The sequence below is a fragment of the Epinephelus fuscoguttatus genome, linkage group LG14 (assembly GCF_011397635.1).
Source record: "Epinephelus fuscoguttatus linkage group LG14, E.fuscoguttatus.final_Chr_v1".
NCBI lineage: Eukaryota > Metazoa > Chordata > Actinopteri > Perciformes > Serranidae > Epinephelus > Epinephelus fuscoguttatus.
This window is the reverse complement of record NC_064765.1, coordinates 21,777,714-21,797,757: the sequence shown is the minus strand read 5'-3', so window position 1 is coordinate 21,797,757 and position 20,044 is coordinate 21,777,714. Positions and strand designations below refer to the sequence as shown.

General features: G+C 39.4%; 1 protein-coding gene across 3 annotated transcripts in view; it reads left to right on the top strand.

Annotated features, from left to right (window-relative positions):
• lrrc9 (leucine rich repeat containing 9) overlaps window positions 1-20,044 on the top strand; it is a 48,160-nt gene that overhangs the window by 16,279 nt on the left and 11,837 nt on the right. The window contains exons 1-27 of one of the 3 annotated variants that reach the window (XM_049595332.1): window positions 59-493; window positions 694-772; window positions 1,491-1,709; window positions 2,046-2,186; window positions 2,419-2,482; window positions 2,579-2,649; window positions 3,992-4,174; window positions 5,431-5,586; window positions 6,294-6,502; window positions 6,625-6,756; window positions 6,860-7,039; window positions 8,548-8,668; window positions 10,451-10,586; window positions 10,683-10,823; window positions 10,914-11,038; window positions 12,647-12,820; window positions 12,909-13,028; window positions 13,165-13,356; window positions 13,447-13,572; window positions 13,936-14,076; window positions 14,230-14,407; window positions 15,159-15,379; window positions 15,469-15,591; window positions 15,691-15,821; window positions 15,953-16,061; window positions 17,209-17,348; window positions 18,415-18,551. In XM_049595332.1, coding sequence (XP_049451289.1) covers window positions 716-772; window positions 1,491-1,709; window positions 2,046-2,186; window positions 2,419-2,482; window positions 2,579-2,649; window positions 3,992-4,174; window positions 5,431-5,586; window positions 6,294-6,502; window positions 6,625-6,756; window positions 6,860-7,039; window positions 8,548-8,668; window positions 10,451-10,586; window positions 10,683-10,823; window positions 10,914-11,038; window positions 12,647-12,820; window positions 12,909-13,028; window positions 13,165-13,356; window positions 13,447-13,572; window positions 13,936-14,076; window positions 14,230-14,407; window positions 15,159-15,379; window positions 15,469-15,591; window positions 15,691-15,821; window positions 15,953-16,061; window positions 17,209-17,348; window positions 18,415-18,551 — 3,727 coding nt within the window. In that variant the 5' untranslated portion in view covers window positions 59-493; window positions 694-715. Of the gene's footprint in view, window positions 1-58; window positions 773-1,490; window positions 1,710-2,045; window positions 2,187-2,418; window positions 2,483-2,578; window positions 2,650-3,991; window positions 4,175-5,430; window positions 5,587-6,293; window positions 6,503-6,624; window positions 6,757-6,859; window positions 7,040-8,547; window positions 8,669-10,450; window positions 10,587-10,682; window positions 10,824-10,913; window positions 11,039-12,646; window positions 12,821-12,908; window positions 13,029-13,164; window positions 13,357-13,446; window positions 13,573-13,935; window positions 14,077-14,229; window positions 14,408-15,158; window positions 15,380-15,468; window positions 15,592-15,690; window positions 15,822-15,952; window positions 16,062-17,208; window positions 17,349-18,414; window positions 18,552-20,044 lie in introns of those variants that run through there. The other 2 variants (XM_049595333.1, XM_049595334.1) reach the window with 2 other exon arrangements.

The window sequence follows — 20,044 nt, the reverse complement described above, 5'->3', positions numbered from 1 at the left end:
ACTCAAGGGTCAGAGCGAGCAAAATAAAGATAGCGGAGTATCCGGGTCAAAAATACGAACTGAAGATGTTAAAATATATCAGAGTTTCAACTGTAATGTTTTATAAAAGTGTTACTACACGTAAAGCAAAAAAAAAAAATGTGTGTTTATGGTTTTCTGAAAATGTACCTTGCAGTGTGTCGCCATCTTGTGGTCGCTGTAAAATATGCTCAGGACCTCAAAAGTTTCAACATGGCTCCCTAGCAACCAGACGCTCGTGCCTGGATACACACTGATGACAAACGTTGCTGAATTTAGATGAGCTACAGAGTTTGTTTCGGAGCTGAACTTCGCTGTTATTATGTAACGTTAACTCGTCGTGGAAAATTGTGTTAACAATGTCTGCCATGCAAGGATAAATTTAACAAATGAGTTCACGTCAATACTGGCATTTATTCCACTTAACGGACGTTAGCTAACAGCTCCATTAACTGCGCCTATCGCTAGCTAGCTGGTAAGTTAGCATAACTTTTAGAGGCTAGCGAAATTAGCATGAATGTGTTTGCTTACTGACTAAGTTATTTGTGTCCATACTTTCCGTCTCTGAGTGGTAGCCTAATTATTCTTTATTCTATAGTCTCGCAATAGTCTTACTAGAATAAAGCAGAATACATTAATTATAACTTAATGGAGAATCAACTACTTTTTTAACAGTTAATTTAAAAGCAGCAAAGTTATGATACAGATTGAGAAACTAAAGCACCGAGGTGACGAGGAGGTGGTCAGAGAGCTGGTGAGTATGAAATTCACATTCATTTGGCTAAAATTAAAATGGCATGGTTTGTAAGTTTATTTCCAGTTTTGATAATATTACTTGTTGCAGTGCAATAAAATACACAAAGTAGCCACCTAGTACAATCCAATACAGCTGATATAACATAACATAACATAACAATTTATTAGTCCCACAAAATGTGCATCATTACAGCAGCCAAGGGGATGGTGCAAAAGAACAAGTACCAGTAAAATACACAAAACAATACAGTACAAAACACTGCAATATAATAAGTAAAACTTAAAAAATGAAATTATATTAAATAGACAGATGGAAGGGATGAATTGACATTATTGCACATAAGAGGTATGTATTGATACTGTACCTGGATGATGATTGGCTGTGAACAGTTGTATAGAAAGGCAAGATATCACAATTAGACAGGCTGAATGGCTTATTTCACGTTGTTGCAGGTATGAATTATAGATATTGTAGAGTTTGGTATATACTGATATTGCGCATGATTGAAACTATTCTGCTTTTCTGGTTGTTCTGCCATAACTTTACTTTTGTTATGCATATACTGTTCTTTTTTAACACTGTCTGAATTGCATTAGATTGTACCGGTGTACCTAATATAGTAGCCACTGAGTTTATATTTTATTTTATTATTTTCCTTGTCTTAACATTGTTAACCTCCAACTAATGACTTGGTATGAATATTTTTTCTCAACAGTGCTTGGCCAATGGAGTATCCTATGAAAAGATTGTACAAGAAGGAAGCAATGTCAGCTCCCTGGAGATCTTCTTCACTGGCTTTCCCCGCATGGTTGGGCTTTCCTTCTTCCCAAGGGTCTGTCAGCTTACCATAGTGGGCCAGAATGTAAAACACATTGAGGGACTTGAGTGCTGTCCTGTGCTTCGGGAGCTGTGGGTAGTCCAGTGCCATCTGACAGTAAGTTTGTTATGCTGTTAAGATGTCTAAAAAATTATTAGTGGCCCTACTGATAACAAGAACATAGTTTATAATGCCTTGAATCATTACATTACACTATTTTTTACTTAGAGTGATTGCAGCTTATTGTTTTATTGCAGAGGCTCTTAAACATTACACATTGTAATCACATTTTTCCCCTTGGTGACATCTAATAACAACAAATCTTGCATACACATACAACTATTTGTGGATCACAACCCATAGTTTAAGCAAAACAGCATCCCGTGTAAGTGATTTGTACAACATACTTCATATATATCAAACAATAATGTTTCCCACCTTCTTATTTTGCAGGGAATATCTGGACTACATAATTGTCCACAACTGGAGAAACTCTACCTTTATGATAATCAAATCTGTGAAATAAAGAATTTAGAAATGCAGATTAACCTGGAAGTTTTGTGGCTCAACAACAACTGCATAACTCAGATACAGGTTTGAACTGTAAATTATGAATTAATCTTTCTCTCTGGCTCACTGTCTGCTGCATGATTACCACCAAACATTCTACAAGCTGTGGTAACCTGTGAATTTTTTTCTGAATTTCTTATGATTTGACGCAAGAAAATGGTATTTTTTTTACACATTTTAGCATATCAGTAACTAATTGCTGTGCATGTTATCAAAGTAGCATGCTCCTATTGATGTGGGGTTGTTTTTTCTGAAGGGCTTGAACATGCTGAAAAACCTTAAGGAACTAAACCTTGCTGACAACGATATTGAAAAGATTGGTAGGTTTTTGCATTCCTGTGTATATTCTGTGCCAAGTTTGATTCAGATTCAAGTGAGCTGTTTGAATAACTAAATAATTTCCAAATTCTTTTTAGGGCGTAGCCTTGATCCTAATGTCAGCCTTCAGAATCTTAATCTGTCTGGGAACAAGATCAGCTCCTTTAAGGTAAGATTAAAAACAGAAACATGCTTTTGAAATTTCTTCTCTAAAAAGTTTTCCTACTTATTTGTAAGATCTTATTAAAATCCTTGGTCTGAAAAGGACTGTTCCAAATTCTTGTGACATGTTGGGGTCAGTTCAGATTTTCAATCAATCCTACAATGGGCTGGCTGCACAAGACTTTCAATGAGGTATTGGGCTACACAATTTCAATTTGAGTCATTCTGGATTCAATGATATACATTCATGACGGTATCTTATTTTAAACATATTCCACAAGACTACTTAAGATTGTTGTGATACATGGCTTCATGTTAGTCAGTAGTACATTTTAAAGATTCTGTAGCTGACGCACTCATTTAGAAAATTTATACTGGGTCATGTTCAAGGTAATTCTGACGGAAACGTTTTGTGGCTCTAGCTTTGATTGGATGATTAACACCTCGATCATATATATTCCTGCAATCCACCTTTTGTCCCAAGCCAGCTTGGCTCCAAGGAATGCAATTGTTGTCATTCGCTGCACAGAGTGCTTAGTATATTGCAACTACAGCGGAATCAAAGTGACATTTATTTTGAGCTGATGTGTACAAGCATGCAGGAAAGAAAAGAAATGGCAATTTCCAAAAGAAGTATTTGGCTTATTGTGGGATCTGTCTAATATTTGAACTTCAAAGAAGATGGGGGCTACAGACAGTTCCTTAGCACTGAGTATAAATTGAATAATTATTTTTATTTCTTTCAAGAGAAGTTGCCATAATACTGTACATCTGATTTGTATACGTGATGTTGTTTGTGTACAGGTTAAACAGAAGTGTTTTTAGGGCTGAATTTTAGAATTGAGAGAAATACTTCACCTGCAAAATGACCATTTGTACGGTACATCACTTACTCATGGTGTGAGTATAAAGTATGAAGAACTTAACCTTACACGTGGTGAGTAATTGATATACAAATGGTCATTTTGCAGTTGAAGAATTCCTTCATTGGGGCGGCAGTAGCTCAGTCCATAGGGACTTGGGTTGGGAACGGAAGGGTCGCCTGTTCAAGTCCAGACCTAAATATGGAGCGTGGACTGGTAACTGGAGAGGTGACAGTTCACCTCCTGGACACTGCCGAGGTGCCCTGAGCAAGGCACCCAACCCCCCAACTGCCTGTCATGTGCAGCCCCACTCTGAGATCTCTCCACTTAGTGCATGTATAAGTCCTGTTTGTGTATATGTGTGTTCAGACCTGTGTGTTAATGACAACGGAGTGAAAAAATTGAATTTCCCCTTGGGGATTAATAAAGTATATAAAATTAAATTAAAATTGAACTAGTCTGTGTATTCTCTTGTTGTTTTAACAGGAGCTGACCATGCTTGCTCATTTACCCCATCTGAGAGAACTCGCACTAAAGGACCCTACATCAACCCCAAACCCAGTGTGTCTGCTGTGTAACTATGCCACACACGTTCTTTACCACATGCCAGGCCTACAGCAACTTGACACATATGACGTTTCAAGCAAGCAAGTCAAGGAGGCAGCTGAGGTATTGAGAAAACCAGCAGGTGACCCTGCGTTACACCGACTGAGCTCACCTGAGTGTCTCTTGAGATGATACTAATTCTCTTGAGTTATGTTGATTGCTAATGATTTACTTGAAGTCCTAAAAACATTTCCCTTAGCTGTCTTAAGAGATATTAGAAAAGCAATTACACTGTAGTTGCTCTTAATTTGGTTGTTCTTCAGTGGAGTTGCAAATCATACGTAAAATGAGTCAAATATCTAAATCCAAGACACAGTTTCTTAATATGTTTCTTAAATTCAAAATTCTAGCTGTCTTATGCACGACGTGCACATTTACTTCACTCAGGAATATATCACCTAAATAATGACCATTTATTACCAGTTAGTCATGTTGTGTTCTCTTGAATTTATGAAGAAAACTTTCATAAATGCCTCCACGGAAAACAGCAAACATTGATTTAATTGATTGGGGACCAGGTTTAACAGCAGAAAAATTATATCAAAACATCAGTTTATCAACTCTCACACAAAAAAACTTTGTATTGAAGTCTGGCTTTGAATAGAGCACAGTTAAGTTTCACTTTCATTTCAGTTTTGAATAGTAAGGACAGGGCAAAATATGTGTGTCATGCAATATGTTTGTCTTTTTCAATGGAGGGATGTGAAGAAAACTTGTTTTTTTCATGAATTCAAGGTAATACAGCATACTTAATTGATTTACAAATGGTCATTTTGTGGGTGAAGTATTTCTTAAATCTAGCTTGACAAATTTAGTATCCTTGGAAACCTTGAATAACATAAAATTAGGTTTTGTGGGGTTGAACAAATTGGGTCAAACTGTGTTAAGTGGCTGCCTGTGTAAAAAGTAGGGCTGCACAATATGAGGAAACTATGTGATAATGTTGAATATAACAATAATGATAGTACTTGCACTAAATAAACGGATATTTAAGTGTGCTCAGGTCTGCCTTTCTGCTGCTTTCAGTACGCTGCTAAATTACAACAAATTAAGAAATGAAAAGAAATTATTTCCAACTTTGTTTAATCAAGCAAATTGAAAATTTAACTGAGCCCAAAAGGAACCATTAAAAAAGAATGATTGATACATTTAAATTGTACCACTGATACTCTCTTTTAACTAACCCAAAAAATCCCTTTGTGCTCTATCGCAGTTTTTTGTTGTGTTTATAATTGACACAAGGATGACGATTTAAAAAAATGAAGAATGTCTTTTCTGTTAGTTGTTACATTTATGCTTTTTGTCCCCCCCCCTTTCAGTCGACAGTAATGAAGAAAATGATGTACTACAACATGCGTGTACGGACAGCTCAGAGGAACCTGGCAGAGATCCGGCTCAGTCTGATAGAGAGGAAGAAAACTATGTTACAGTTACCAGAAGAATGCATCAAAACACTCAATCACGCCCTCAAAAGTGTATGTACATTCCTTGAAACATTTTTTACCTCCGCCAAGGAGGTCATGTTTTCACCGACGGTCTGTTTTTCTGTTTGTCTGCAAAATAACTCAGAAAGTTATGAATGGATTTTGATGAATTTTTCAGGAGGGTGGATAGTGGGACAAGGAACAGATGATAAGAATAAGAATTTTGGTGGTGATTGGTTGAAGCAAAGTGGATAAAATAATAAAGTCTATCGTCTGACAGCCTCAGCAGCAATTCCAGTTTCTAAAGATGGTGAAAATAGCGCCATCTAGTGGCCGGAAAGCACATCTTGTTCTGCTTGCTAAATATTGTTGTAATTCTAAAGTTGAAATTAATGTTCTGTGTTTGAAAAAAAGAAAGTGAAAAATACAAAAAAAACATATTATATTCTTTGTTGGTACAAAATAAAAACAAAATAAATACACCACAGTGTCTCCACGGTGAAGGCATATAACCTAATAATGATAATGATGCAAATAACCTAATTGTGATGCAGGCTGCAAAATCTGATGCAGAGGGGGAGGGAATATCACCTACTTGGCGGAGGTCTGCACTTTCTGAGTGCTTTTCTAGTTAAGTTTTGTTATTAGTTGTAACAAGAGAACAGTTGTTAAGCTGGAATCTCCAGCTTTGCGTTGCTGTTATTGGACAAAGTTAAGGAGGCTGTTGTTGTTTTTTTCTTATTTGGACGCATTCTTAGCTTGAACGTGAACTGTCCAAGGTGCCACCTAGTTGTAAGAAGTCTGCCTGTGCGTTGGAGGATGGATCAACCCAACTGGTTGAAAGTTCAGCCCACAGAAGTGACTCACCCACTGATGTCAGTCGCGATCCTGCCATGGAGCACAAAATACTCTGCAAGATTGAAGCACTGAGGGACAGACTGGTGCTATGGACGAGGAGGCTGGATGAGTCTGTATATTTTAATAAGATACAAAGAGAATTTACTGTACAATACATTTTCCTACATTCAAGCATGTCATTAAAAAAAACATCCTAGTATGAAAAAATAATTTTCTCTCATTTGTATTCAGGATTGAAGCCTGGTATGAGCGGGATTTGATGCAAGCCACAAACACAATGGGATATACCATTCAGTTTCTGTTGATGGAGCTAGAAAGTGTTGGAAATATTCGTTTGGAAGAGGGCTGCTCCACAGACCCTTGGTACGCACTTGGTATTATTAAATGCAATGACAATCATCACAAAATTACAGAGGACACATTACAAGCAGACTTCCGCATAGTTTCTATGTTATGTACCCAACAGGTTTACTTCCTGTTGCGACCTCCTGCAGTCCCGCTTCTCTCAGTCAGACTTTAAGGCTTACAGCATCACTGGCATCAAAATCAATAGAGTTATCCGCATCCACAACAGCGCTTTGAGGCTTCGCTTTGAGGACAAACTTCACACCCTTCTAGCCAGTGACGACTCTGCCATCTCTTCACAGTAAGTTAAGCTACACTGAAGTGAAATGTGATGAGGCTTGAGTTTTTACCAAATACTTACCTGCATGTTAAAGGTATACAAGGCAGGAATTGTCCGCTACTATTGGGAAAAACATGTCATTCAAACTTGGCCCCTCCTCCCCACTCTGCTTGTCCTACAAACAAAAAAAAATGCTAGGATGATGAAGACACGACTCATTGCACTCTTCATCTGACTTGCCTTCATGAATCATTAGGTTTAGACAAGAGGAGTGAATTTGGTAAGGGCTAGTGTAAGAATGTCATGCAGGGTAGGTCATGCCTTTGCCATATTTAAAAAAAAAAAAATTTAGTACATTATGCCCACTGCAAGATATTATTTTAGGGACTTTACATTTGTTGTAATACAAAACAGCTGATGCTTTAGCACGATGACGAAGCTAACTGACGACACCCACAGTATCTGTCCAACCATAGATTGTATATAAAGATGGACGACATGTCTCTGCTTTTTCCCACTGTACAAAAATTAGGCCAGACTTTCCCTGATACAGGCACTGGTGACATGATTTAGAGCCAGAGTCTGGACAGCAGTGATTTGGAAGTGGAGCCTCAGTATTGAGTTCCCTCACATACACCTGTCTGACCCAATCGTGAGGAGCACCATTGATAGTGAGCACCGTGACTGGCACACAAGGCTGTCAATCATTACATCAAACCCCCTATTATAGCATCAAATAACCAAACTTTTAATAAAAATGAACACTGGACAGATGTCAGTGTGATAAGAACTACCTAAATGACAGAAGCAGTCTTTGGGGAAAAAAATTTTAATGTGTACTTTGATTTTTTTAGTTTGGACCATGTCTCATCTGCTAATATGGAGGGGGCGGGGTTTATGACCTATACTGCAGGCAGCTACCATGGGGCAAAAGAGATGTTTTGGTTTCACTTTTGGGAGCTGTCATCTTTATATACAGTGATTGTGTCCAATAGAAAACAGGCAAACTCTACGGCGTTCTGCGTTCTCTCTTTTAGTGCTTGTAAAAGTAAGTGTAAGCCAACCCCAGTTTCACTGTTGTTTTGTAATAAGCTGTGTCCACTTGGTGTTTCGCCTCACTACTTTTGCATTTTTTGGCACTGTGTCTGCGATGTTTTTACCTTCCACTTGAATCTGTGCTGCTACTATCTGGTGGCTGCCTTTTTACAAAGCCCCAACCTCACCTGCACTGTAATTGGCTGGGGGTAACACATCACTGCCCAAAGGTTGCAGCCCAGAAACATCCAGAACACAGCAAAATAAGAAGAAAATACTGGCAGAGGGCAGAGTCTCTGCAGAAACATACACTGCTACACACTTGTAGTTGGTCATAAGTGATTGAGAGAGATCACTTTAGTATGAGTCTATACATTGTTTTGTTTTTTTAGGAAAACTCTGCATAGTATGCCTTTAACCTCACTATTGTCATCATTGTAACAGTAATAGGACTGTCCATCATTATACTTTTTATCTAATTTAAACTTTTCAAGCAGGAATTACAGACGTCGGCTGGATCATTTGTTCTACGTAGCTGACCCTGAAAAGAATGATGAGAAGGAAGAAATTCTCTGCATTTTAGAGGAAGGCTTCAAAACAGCTGAACAATATAAGGTGTGTAAACTTCTGTCCACCTTCACACGACACTCAATCCATCACCTGCAATTTATTCCACTGAGCAATGAGAGGAAAGAAAAAATTCGCCATATTTTAAGTGGATATCCAATCAGTGTTGATAGTACATGCAGTCAGTTAAAGCAATAAATTCCTCAGTACCTTTTTTTGAGTTTGCCTTCTTGCACAGTCATTACTGCAGTGCCTACATGCACCATGATAGCCCCCAAGTTTAGTTTATTTAATTTATCAAGGGACAGTGTGCAATAGCATTAATCATTTACAAGAAATGAGGAGATGGTTGCACTAGATTTAGCTATAACTGCTAATTTCCATCTGTAGTCCCAACTACTTAAGATCTGCCCAGCACAAGGAAGTGGGTGTTTCAAAAGTGGCTTTGTTTAGAAAATTAAAAGCATCTGAAATACCATACTGACTGCTCGACTAGAACACAGATAAAAATGACATAATACAACATTTAACAACACTGGTGTTAACAACACCAGGAAAGCAACATAACTTTAGTAACACCTATCAACAACAAACATGCCTTACTGTTTAGTGCCTGGAGGCTACGTATCACCACCACAGCCAATAGCTATGATTTTGTTGGTCAAAACATAGCACTAGGTGACAAAAATACTTAGTGAACATTTGCCCATTTGGCCTCGCTGGCCATGGTTGTGTTTTTTCCAGTTTATGTTTGCGATCCTGAAGAAGGTCTCCAGTGATTTTCCAACTGGTCACAGTTAGCTCAACAACTGCCGATAGCAGATATATTCAAGCACTTCATTTGAACTCGACAGCAACAAAATATTACTAACTAAAACCGCCATGGTGGGATAGTCCACCGTTCCTAAAATCACCAGCTCTGGTTTTGTTGAAATAAACCCTTAATTCACTGAGTCAGATGTGAATGCTGGTTTTACACTCTGTATTTCCCCTACTGTCTCTCAGCTGACGGCAGAGCAGCGGCCTTCAGTCATTCTTTGGAGGCAGAAGCAAAAATAAAATGACAGAAAAAGGCGATATACTCAGTCAGTTGTCAAAATATTTTATTACCAGTTGTCCAACTGCAGTCTGCAGCTCACCTCTGTCCAGGTAAGAACCAAAACCTTCATGCATAGTAATGCTCGCACAGGCTCTCTCTGGTTTGTAGTTGGCAATAGCATCCAAAAAAACTGTCCACGCTGAAATTACAGCGCAATGATTCCGTTTCTGTTGGCATCAAATGCCAATTTGAGCAAAGGCACCACAGACCGCTCAGGCTGTAGGAGTGATACATCTGGAGCACATCCCCTGGACACCCAGAGGTGGAGACTAGGAATATAAGCCACAGTAGCACCACTGTTGTCACTGGTTTGTCAAAGAACAGCAGATTTTGAAGCAGCACAGAGTACTATAAAAAACATGTTGTTTCATGTCACACTATACCCCAGATTTGAATAGATGAAGTAAATGTTGAAAAACAGCGACATTAGATAGTAAATCAATGATTGGTCACCTCACTACTTTACTTGCATATGTAACACATTAAATCAACAATGAATGGTTGCAAAAATGAATTTCTATAAATCTGCTAATTTATTAGGGCGAATGGAGTGAGTAATAGAAGGAAGAAAAGTCAAGTGTGAAACAGTAGCTTATTAAATGCCTTATTTGGGAATGGTTTCCCTACTAAAAATTAGTGCTATGCAACAGAACAGGATCTGTAATTTCTCACCTTGTTCTCACGTAATCTCCAAAGTCATGCTGACTTTTACCATGTTGACTTTGACCCAGGCTTTGGACATAGAGGGAGCTATACCTTTATCCAATAGCCTGAGTGTGACTGAGCAGCCCAGAATTGAACACACACTGCGCTGGGCCAGCCAAAGTGATTCCAAGCACAGCACAGACACAGTCCCCTTCAGGCACAGTGAGTTAGTTGTGCTCTCAGTATGATAGTACTCTTAACTGTGATTGTTGTTTCCTTTATCTTAGTAACTAAAATGCTTGTGTGTTTTATCTGTAGGTCAGATTATTGTTTCCAAAGTGTTTGTGGGCCACAGCACGCCTGTCCGAGAGGGAGAACCGTTGGACAGAAGCAGATATCCCAGAGCCTACTCTGTGTACCGCAATATGGAAGGCAAGCACAGAACTGCAATAAGTGAAGGTCTGCAGTACATCGAATGAAAACATGAAAACAATTAGTTTTCAGTCAGTATTTGTAAAATCTCACTGTATCTGTGGGTTTTTCATTCAGAGAGACCCCGCTCCACCAAAACACACACTGGTCCTGAGTGCAGTCCCCGACGAAGACAGTGGTTTGTGTTTGACCATGAGCTCGTCCTGCCTGAGTACATCATTTCTTTTGAGTACATCACCGGGGTAATTCATTCACTGGTTTTATTATTGTTTAACAACGTAGTATGCAATGGTGAAATGTAACTAAGTACATTTATTCAAGTACTATTCTTAAGTACAAATCAAGGTACTCAAGGTAAGTGACTTTATACTTCTACTCTGCAACATCTCAGAGGCAACTGCTGTTCTTTTTACTCCACTACATTTGTCTGACAGCTTTAGTAACCAGTTAAAATCTTTTCAAATCCATTGAAAACCATTTATCTCCAGACATGGTGATTTTGAATATTTGTGATAAACTGAAGGAACTGAAGTGTTTCTTAACTTCTTAAGCTAAATAAACACTTTAAAAACCTCTTACATCAGCTGGAAAATGCATCGTCACAAGGCTGAAAACAGCGCTGTTTTTCAGACACTGTGAACTTTATAGAGATTCGTGGCTCTCACAGAACAGCAACGCGACAATCATATGATGATCTTATAGAATATGATGCATTGATGTAGATTAAACTACCCAACTGTACATAAAGGAGTTAAAATAAACATAACCTTAAACACTGACTACCTTTACTTTTGATATTTTAGGAACATTCTGCTGACAGTCACATAGTGCAACAATCTAGACCGATAACAAGGACAGACCGCACAAATGTGTACAAATACAAGATCACTTCAAATGAAGTCAGTACAAGGCTACTAAGGCTGCTGATGTCTGTGCTAACTTTTTGTGAGTAAAGTTTTGAATGCAGGGCTTTTTACTTGTAGTGGAGTGTTTATACATTTCTTTTAGGATCTGAATACTTCTTCCATCACTGACAGTATGACACGCTATGTCTAAACACTTCCTTTCAATTACATCCTGTTCAAAGGAACCCCATCTGTCTAAATTTTTTAAACTTTTCTGCAGCAGAATGTTAGATTGTTCCTCGCCAAATTGAACACCCCCATGGTGCTTCAAATCAATGGCCTCTGCCTTGAATAACTCAACAGTCCATTTTAACTAAAGCTTTCAGCAAATCACAATAGTAAAAAAAAATTGCTCAGTCAAGCTGAGCTCTGATGTGATCAAAATTAAGTAACTTGGCTTTAAATGAAACTCACAGATGATAACGCATTCAGATTTTTGTGTCTCTTTCCTAGCTACATACTTCGTTTACAATTTTTTATTTTGTTATTACTTATTTTCATTTTATTTTTAAACCCATTGCAAGTCAATAGGTATGTGCCCATGAAGCAATTCATATGATTTAAACCAGTGATACTCAACTTACAGCCTTCAGGCCAAATCTTGCCTGCAATAGGTTGCCAGGTGGCATGCTGACCATCCTCTAACATACAATGAAAATAAATTGATTCATAGTGGAATTTTTTTTTGGTACTTTGAATGTAAATAAATTGCCAGAATGCACGAAAGGCATCAAAATATAGCTTGTTTATTAAGAGAAAAGGTGCCAGGGTAGGATCCCCCAGACCCCTCGACAGAGGTCTGGGCTACTTATTTATTTATTATTAAAAATATAAATGTTTGTTTATTAACTGGCCCCCAGTCTCCTGTCTTTTTGCAAAAGTGTGTGTCCCATACAAAGCAAGTTAAGTATCCCTGCCCTAAACCTTCTGATATGTTGTTGCTAGGATGAAGAACAACTACACAGCACAGGCAGAGGTGACGGTCCCTCCAACGATATCATCCTAGACAGGGAGGTCCTCAACATGGAACCTGTGCTGAAGCCACAGCCCAAGCTGTTGAGCTTGGATGACAAAATTCTGCTCAATGTGGCCAGAGCCAATGTCCTCAGTCAAATTACTGCAAGTATTCTGGGTTTTGAGATGACAATTTAAATTTTGAAACCATCTCATACACTCACAATAATCTTTATTTGTGTTGAACCTCCAGGTGCTGAACCTTCATGGTAACAGTTTGAGTAAAATAAAGGAGATTTCCCATGTCACAGCTCTGCGGCATCTTATCATCAGCTTCAATGAGTTCACACACCTGGATGACATTTCTCACATGGTAAGAGTGACAATAGATAATATTGCTAATGAGGTCAAACTAATCAGTGTGACAACTTTCCTCTGTAATATTGAATGAAATTGGTTAATGGGTTGGCACATCATAACATGTAAGATCTGTTGTCTCTGAATCACAGCCCAACCTTGAGTTTTTGGACGCTAGCTATAATCGCCTAGTGACCCTGGAAGGGCTGAAGAGGTTGGGGCAGCTCAAACAGCTCGACCTGCGCTGGAACAAGTTGACCAAGGCCGGGGAGGACACAGCTGTACTGAGAAAACACACACCTGCTCTGCTGAAGCTTGACACCAGATACAACCCCTGGAGCAGGGTGGGTGTTGTTATCAAGTAAAACCTATTAAGATATGTTCTTCAAAGAACAATGAGGAGGTGTGCAGTGATGCTGTTTTTGTTCTTTTAGTCTGAAGCAGTAAGAATGACCATACTGGGCCGTCTAATGACCCTCACACACCTGGATGATACGATGGTAACAGAGGAGGAGGCTGCCTATGCTCTTCAGATGGCCACTGGATCCAAAATTAACCAGGTCAAGATCTTTATCGTCAGCTGCTGTTTTTTTTTTTTTTTTTTTTAAAGATATTTTTGGGGCATTTTTAAGCCTTTAATTTTTAGGACAGACAAGTGTGAAAGGGGGAGAGAGAGAGGGAGGGACATGCAGCAAAGGGCCACAGGCTGGATTCAAACCTGGGCCGCTGCGGCAACAGCCTTGTACATGAGGCGCCTGCTCTGCCACCAAGCCACCGACGCCCCAGCTGCTGTTTTTTGTAAACCCGGATGTTGATTTATTGCATAGTAAAATGCTCCACTGAAGGATGCATTACAGTATGTGAACCTGTATATATCAGCATGTACTGTAAATTAATCAGACCTGTTGACACTCTGCTCGCAGGCATCCCTTCTAGCTCACTCATGTACCACCAGTGAGCGTCCCCGCAGTCTCAGCTTGCTGTCAACAGCCCAGCTCCTATGTCTTCTCAGTCCTGCACCCTGGGGCCTCGACCAAGAGCTCAAGCTAGACTGGACTGCACAGGTGAGCTGTGGGCATGTATGTTTCTCCCTAAAGCTGTGCTTTATAAAAGTGCATTTCTTAAGTTGTTGACAATGTGGTTAATGTAAATTAATTATAAAATGTAGTAATTTACACATCTTTTTTATGTGTTTTTGGCCCCTAAATATTGACCAGATCTCTGCCCTAAACCTTGACAACCAGAGGATTTCCAAACTGGTCAATCTGAATAAGCTAGTCAACCTCCGCTGGGCTTCCTTTAATGATAATGACATTTCCAAAGTGGAGGGTCTTGATGGCTGCTTGAAGCTGGAGGAACTCTCCCTCAACAACAACAGCATAGGCACACTCAATGGTGAGTCACGCAATCAACTTGACAATGAAGTTGGAACTGCAGCATTAAAGGTGCAGTGTGTAGGATTTCATGGCATCTAGCAGTCAGGTTGCAGAACCCGTCGGCTATCAGTCTGACTACAATTTCTGTTAATAGTTATATTCTGCAGTCATGTATAGCAGGGAAATTTGCATCATTATCATTTTGTAACATACATCATCTTGTGATATACCTGGACACAGGTGGAGATTAATATGAAGCTAAATTGTTGTCAGACAGTAGCCAGTGGGTCCATAGATTGCATTTTTGGCCAATGTGTTCTACCTCTTTTGCTCTCCGCACAGACTGTTTACCTGCATGCAACCAAAGCAAACTCATATGCAACTGGTCAAGATTACTCGGACTACAAACTGGACTCCAAACGGAAACCAGAACACTTTGGTATTGTCTGTTCTGGGCTACTGTAGAAACATGGTGGTGCAACATGGCAGACTCCGTGGGAGATGACCCGCTCCCTATGTAGATATGAAGGGCTTGTTCTAAGCTAACAAAAAAACACAACAATTCTTAGTTTACGGTGATTTTTCACTAATGGAAATATAATTATGCATAGCCTTTTCCATTTCTGCCAACAGATCTCCCTAAATCCCACACGCTGCTCCTTCAAGATATTCCTAAAAAAACATGTTCCTTCATATTCAAGTCCTATACCCTAACATATAGCACAGAAGCCATCATTCTTTCCGTGTCTGATTTCGCTCTGTTTCTTCAGGCCTGTCAAAGCTGCATTGCCTCAATAAACTGAGTGTAGATGGGAATCAGCTGTCTAATCTGGATGCCTCAGTCTTAGATCAGCTGCCCAACCTGTCCTTTCTGTCCGTGGAGAACAACTGTATCAGTTCCCTGCATGGTATCCAGAGAGCCCGCTCCCTTCTTGAGCTCTACATCGGCAACAACCAAATTTCTACGTCGCGGGACATCTACTATCTGAAGGCAAGTGGGAGAGAAATAAGAACAGCAGGTTGTCAGGTTTTCCCACCATTCTTCATATGTTACAGCTCAGATGCCCTTTTTCTTTTCAGGGATTGACAAACCTCATTATTCTGGATCTTTATGGGAATCCTTTAGTGGAGAAACTGGAAAACTATCGGATTTATGTGGTGTTCCACCTACCCTCATTAAAAGCTCTGGATGGGATTGCAGTGGTTTGTACTGACAACAGCAACCAGTCGAACCTTTCAGATATTGCAGTGATGATGACATACATATATGAAGTGTTTTGTATTTGGTGTTGTTTTCCGTAGGAGGTAACTGAGTGTGAGAGTGCAAAGGATATGTTTGGAGGAAGACTAACCCCAGACATGGTAGCAGAGAAACTGGGCCACTCAAATTACGCAGACATCACCTACCTCACCCTGCAGTCGTGCTCCATTAGGTAACAGCCCGTCTTTACAGACAGATAAACACAACACACGTCCAGAAATGACTTGAGCATGGTCATAGTGATTTATGCTCTAAGAAAGACAAGGCTGATTAATTTCTGGGGGTGGGGGGTTCTGTCCACAGGATGGTTGATCTGTCTCCAGTGGACCTGTTCTGTAACCTGCGCAGTGTCAACTTAGACCACAACAACCTCACCTCTTTCTCGGGCCTTATTTACCTGCCCAACATCAAGGTACAAATTACAACTCAACTGAATTTATGTAGCTCCTTTCATGCAAACATGTAACCAAAAGTCTTTACATTGCAAAACTAAAATAACACAGACAAAAATGTAGAATAAAATAAACAACAATAAATAAAGTATTGCTGGTAAAAGGTGAGATCATAGAGAACAGAAAAAAATATGTTTCCAAGTATCGTCAGAGCTTGTCTTCTGAATGTGCTGTGGGAGATAATTACAAAAAAGGTGGAGCTTGGTAGGCAAAGGTTCAACCATCTTAGGAGTTCTTATTTAATCAAGGGATTGTTAAGTAACCAGCATTACTGGGATGTAAAGGGTGTGATGGAGTATATGCAGGGTGTCTGCAAGTCCTTAAAAAGTCTTAAAATGTCTTAAATTCAAATTTAAAAGTCAGGAAATAGTCTTAAATATGAATTTGGGAGGTCTTGATTGCCACAGACACTTTATGTAATGTAATTTAAATATGCTTTTAATTTATTTTTGTTAAAATGAGTGAAGCTCTTCTGAATAGAAGTCCACAAATCTTTAAACCGGCCGCTAAACCTAACAATGTCTTTTTAGTTTATACTTTACTTACCTCTTGGCAAAATTCTATTAATCCATATTCTTATATAAAATCTATCTCTGTATACAATCACATATATACTACTTATCTTTTGTACTTGCCTACTTACTTATCTTAAATTTGGTTAAAATATTCTTGAAAAATTTAAGTGTCTGATACCTGATTAAGTGTCTGATACCTGATTAAGTGTCTGATACCTGATATTGGTAAATAAGGCTGGAGATGTGTGAGGGAGCCAGTCCACTTAAAGTGTTATAGGTAAGGGTTTTGACATCAGCTCTTGCCTGAACCCATAGCCAATGCAGACACATCAGTACAGGTATTATATGATATGAGATATTTTGTAACAATTTCTGTAACAATTGTAGACCTTTTTGTTGCTGTCTTAGGTAGGTCACAGAAAAGTGCATTATGGTAGTCCATTCTAGATGTTAGGAAGGCACGTACGATGACTTCAGCATCTTATTTTGATGAAATGGGGCTGATTTGGGCTATTACACTGCATTTGAAAAAACGACTGGAATTGCACCGGAGCTGTGGACAGATAAACAATTTCCAGTGTCTTCTTTACAGGCTCTGTGTTTGAACTACAACCACATTGAATCCATCTTGCCCAGACAGAAGACTCAGGCTTCTCTGACCAACAGACAGATCCTGTACAGCAAAGTTCACTCCAGTGGTTACGGCCAACAGAGTCCATCCAAAGGCAAAGGGTAACAACAGTTATTATGTCAGTAACTCATGTATTTTTATATTTTATAATCGTGCCATGTGTCAAATATGAACTTCAACTGAATGTGTAGACTGTGACCATTAGGGGGCAGCACTGACCATCCAATGTAAGAACTGACTCCACAGTTACATCTGATTTTTGTCACACTTGTTGCCTATAAACCTTGATAAAAAATCTAGTTGTAAGCACATTTTTAAGATGTTATAATTTGGTACAAAATAAGTTAGATAATATTTTTAAAATTAACTGAATATTTAAATCTTGGTTTATTTTAGGTGTCAGTATTTATTTAATCCCATATTAAAACAAGTCATCCTCCTCCCTCACTACCCTGGATTACTTCTCTATGAGTCTATAGGCTGTTTGATAGGAAAATCCTCCACATATTTAAGCATAGACAGACATAGAGATAGCTCACAGACACACATATACATTTTTAAATTAGGAAAGCATTTACAGGTGTGTATGCAAATTCATAAGTACAGCCTTTTAAAATGTTCAAGTGAAACAAGAGAGTGTAACTTTATTTTTTTTTGAGCTCATCACATTTGTATGCAGCCAAGTATTCTAACCCATTTTACCCAAGTTCATTGGAACAAGAGGGATAGATAGATAGATAGATAGATAGATATACATTGTAAGTATTGTATTTAAATGTAACCAGAGAGCAGAGGTAGCCAGGCAGTTTCTGCAGCAGAGCCTTATAAATACACAACATAAAATGCTGTTACCTTCTGATTGTTAAAGAGGAGAATCCCACCTCTTCATATAGGATGCCATGGTGAGTTAGAAATGTATATGGCCTGTGATGAATGTGTGTGTGATGAGTATATCATAGGAATAATGATATGATCTTGCAGTCACATTTTCCTTTATAGAAAGCAGTACATAAGTAGTGCTGTGACAGGACATGGTTTTGTTTGTGATCGCCTTTAGGTGGTCTGTGCCTGTGAGGCCTGACCAGTTAAATGAGGCAGCGGGAGGGAGACAGAGATGTTCATTTAACCACAGAGGTTGCAAACTGTCATTCTGTGACTTTGTTTAAGGGAAACTGGGCCCACTGGCAGCCTGGAGCCACTGATGGGCAGCCTGGAGGTGCTGCATTTGAGTCACAATGGCATCTCCAATATGGCCAATCTGCAGCTCAGCAGGCTCACCAATCTTAAAGCACTCTTCCTCCAAGGTATGTATGGTTGACGTGCCAGCCCTCCCTCACAAAGCCTGTTCAAAGTGCAGTGTATAGAGCCTGTGAAAAGGCAAGCACTGAGAGCAAAGTCTCCCATAGACCACAGGCCAGGTGGAAGATGAGACCTGAAGAAAAGAGCGACTGACTTTCTTTTCAACTGTTTTTGATTGCTTTTGATTGAGTTTTGCTTTGTCAGGGTCATTTGTCCCACAAAGCCACTGTTACTTGTCCTTTCTTCCTTTTTTGCTTAGAAACCTCACGAAGCTGTCTCTGTAATTTCACTGCCTTTTACACCAGGGGCAACTGACAAAGACCCAACAAATGTTTATGTTGCTTTTAAACGCTGCCTTTTATTATTATCTCTGTCAGACATGAGTCCGGAGGGGATTGTGCGTTTGATTGTGTGTGTGCATGGGTGTGTGTATCCGTCTGTCCGCAGCTAACCTTGCAAACTACTGGACCAAGTAGCCTCATATTTTGTGTGCATATGTATGACTCTATGCTCAAGGATCTCTCCTGGTTGTGGTGATCCATAATGGTTGAAATACTTGTTTTATTGACTGTTATGGAAGAAACAGTCAATAAAACAACTGACTGCTGACTCCTCATTCCTCCTGGTAGTGACCAGTTTTCCGCAGATCAGCTTGGCTAAAAACAACAAGCTTTACCATCTGTTGCAGGCCACATTTTGTCTTTCACTGTGGCTCAAAGCTGACATCCACAGAAAAGTTTTGTCTCATTTGGAACTGAAGCATCTGTAGATTAAATCCATACCCGATATGTTATGATCTGCTAAAGTTAGGGACGATATGAGATGAATCAGTTCCCATTTGTGTTATCTTCATCACCATCTTGGCTGAAAGGGAGTCGGGAGAAACGATTCCGCCAGACACAGCTCTCCACGGTCCAGCTGCGACCTGGTTTTGCAGCGCCCTCCACATGGCATCATACTACACCAGGAGCATTTCAGAAGTAGAGCATTTTGCCTGCCCAGTTTTGTTGATTTGGTCATTTTTCCTTGATATTAGTGTTTCTACCGTAGGTAAGCAGGCTACACAGTTAACTGTTTTCTTTTTCTGGTCTGTTTTAATTGTGTAATTGTTGTTATTTCCTACCTCGTTTTGCTGTAGCTGACAGACAAACGTAATACCCCACAAAGTCCAGTTATGCTGCAGCTCCATCAAAATTAGATGAGGCAGGTGAAACAAGTCCGCTGAAATTAGAAGAATTGTCTAGAGCAGTGGTTCCCAACTGGTCCAGCCACAGGGTCCAGATTTATCCTTAGTCATTAGTTCAAGGTCCACACAGTTTAATACATTTAGCGTCATACTTGAGTTTGGCCATGTTGTAGAGCTAGTACGCTGTCCCTGTCAATTAGCTGTCTCTTAGTCACTCATTGTACAACAGGAAACTGCACTTTAAAATAAAAGGTCTGTGTCTATACTGTATTTAGAGATAAACTGTGAGTCACCTGTGGTCCATTCAGAATG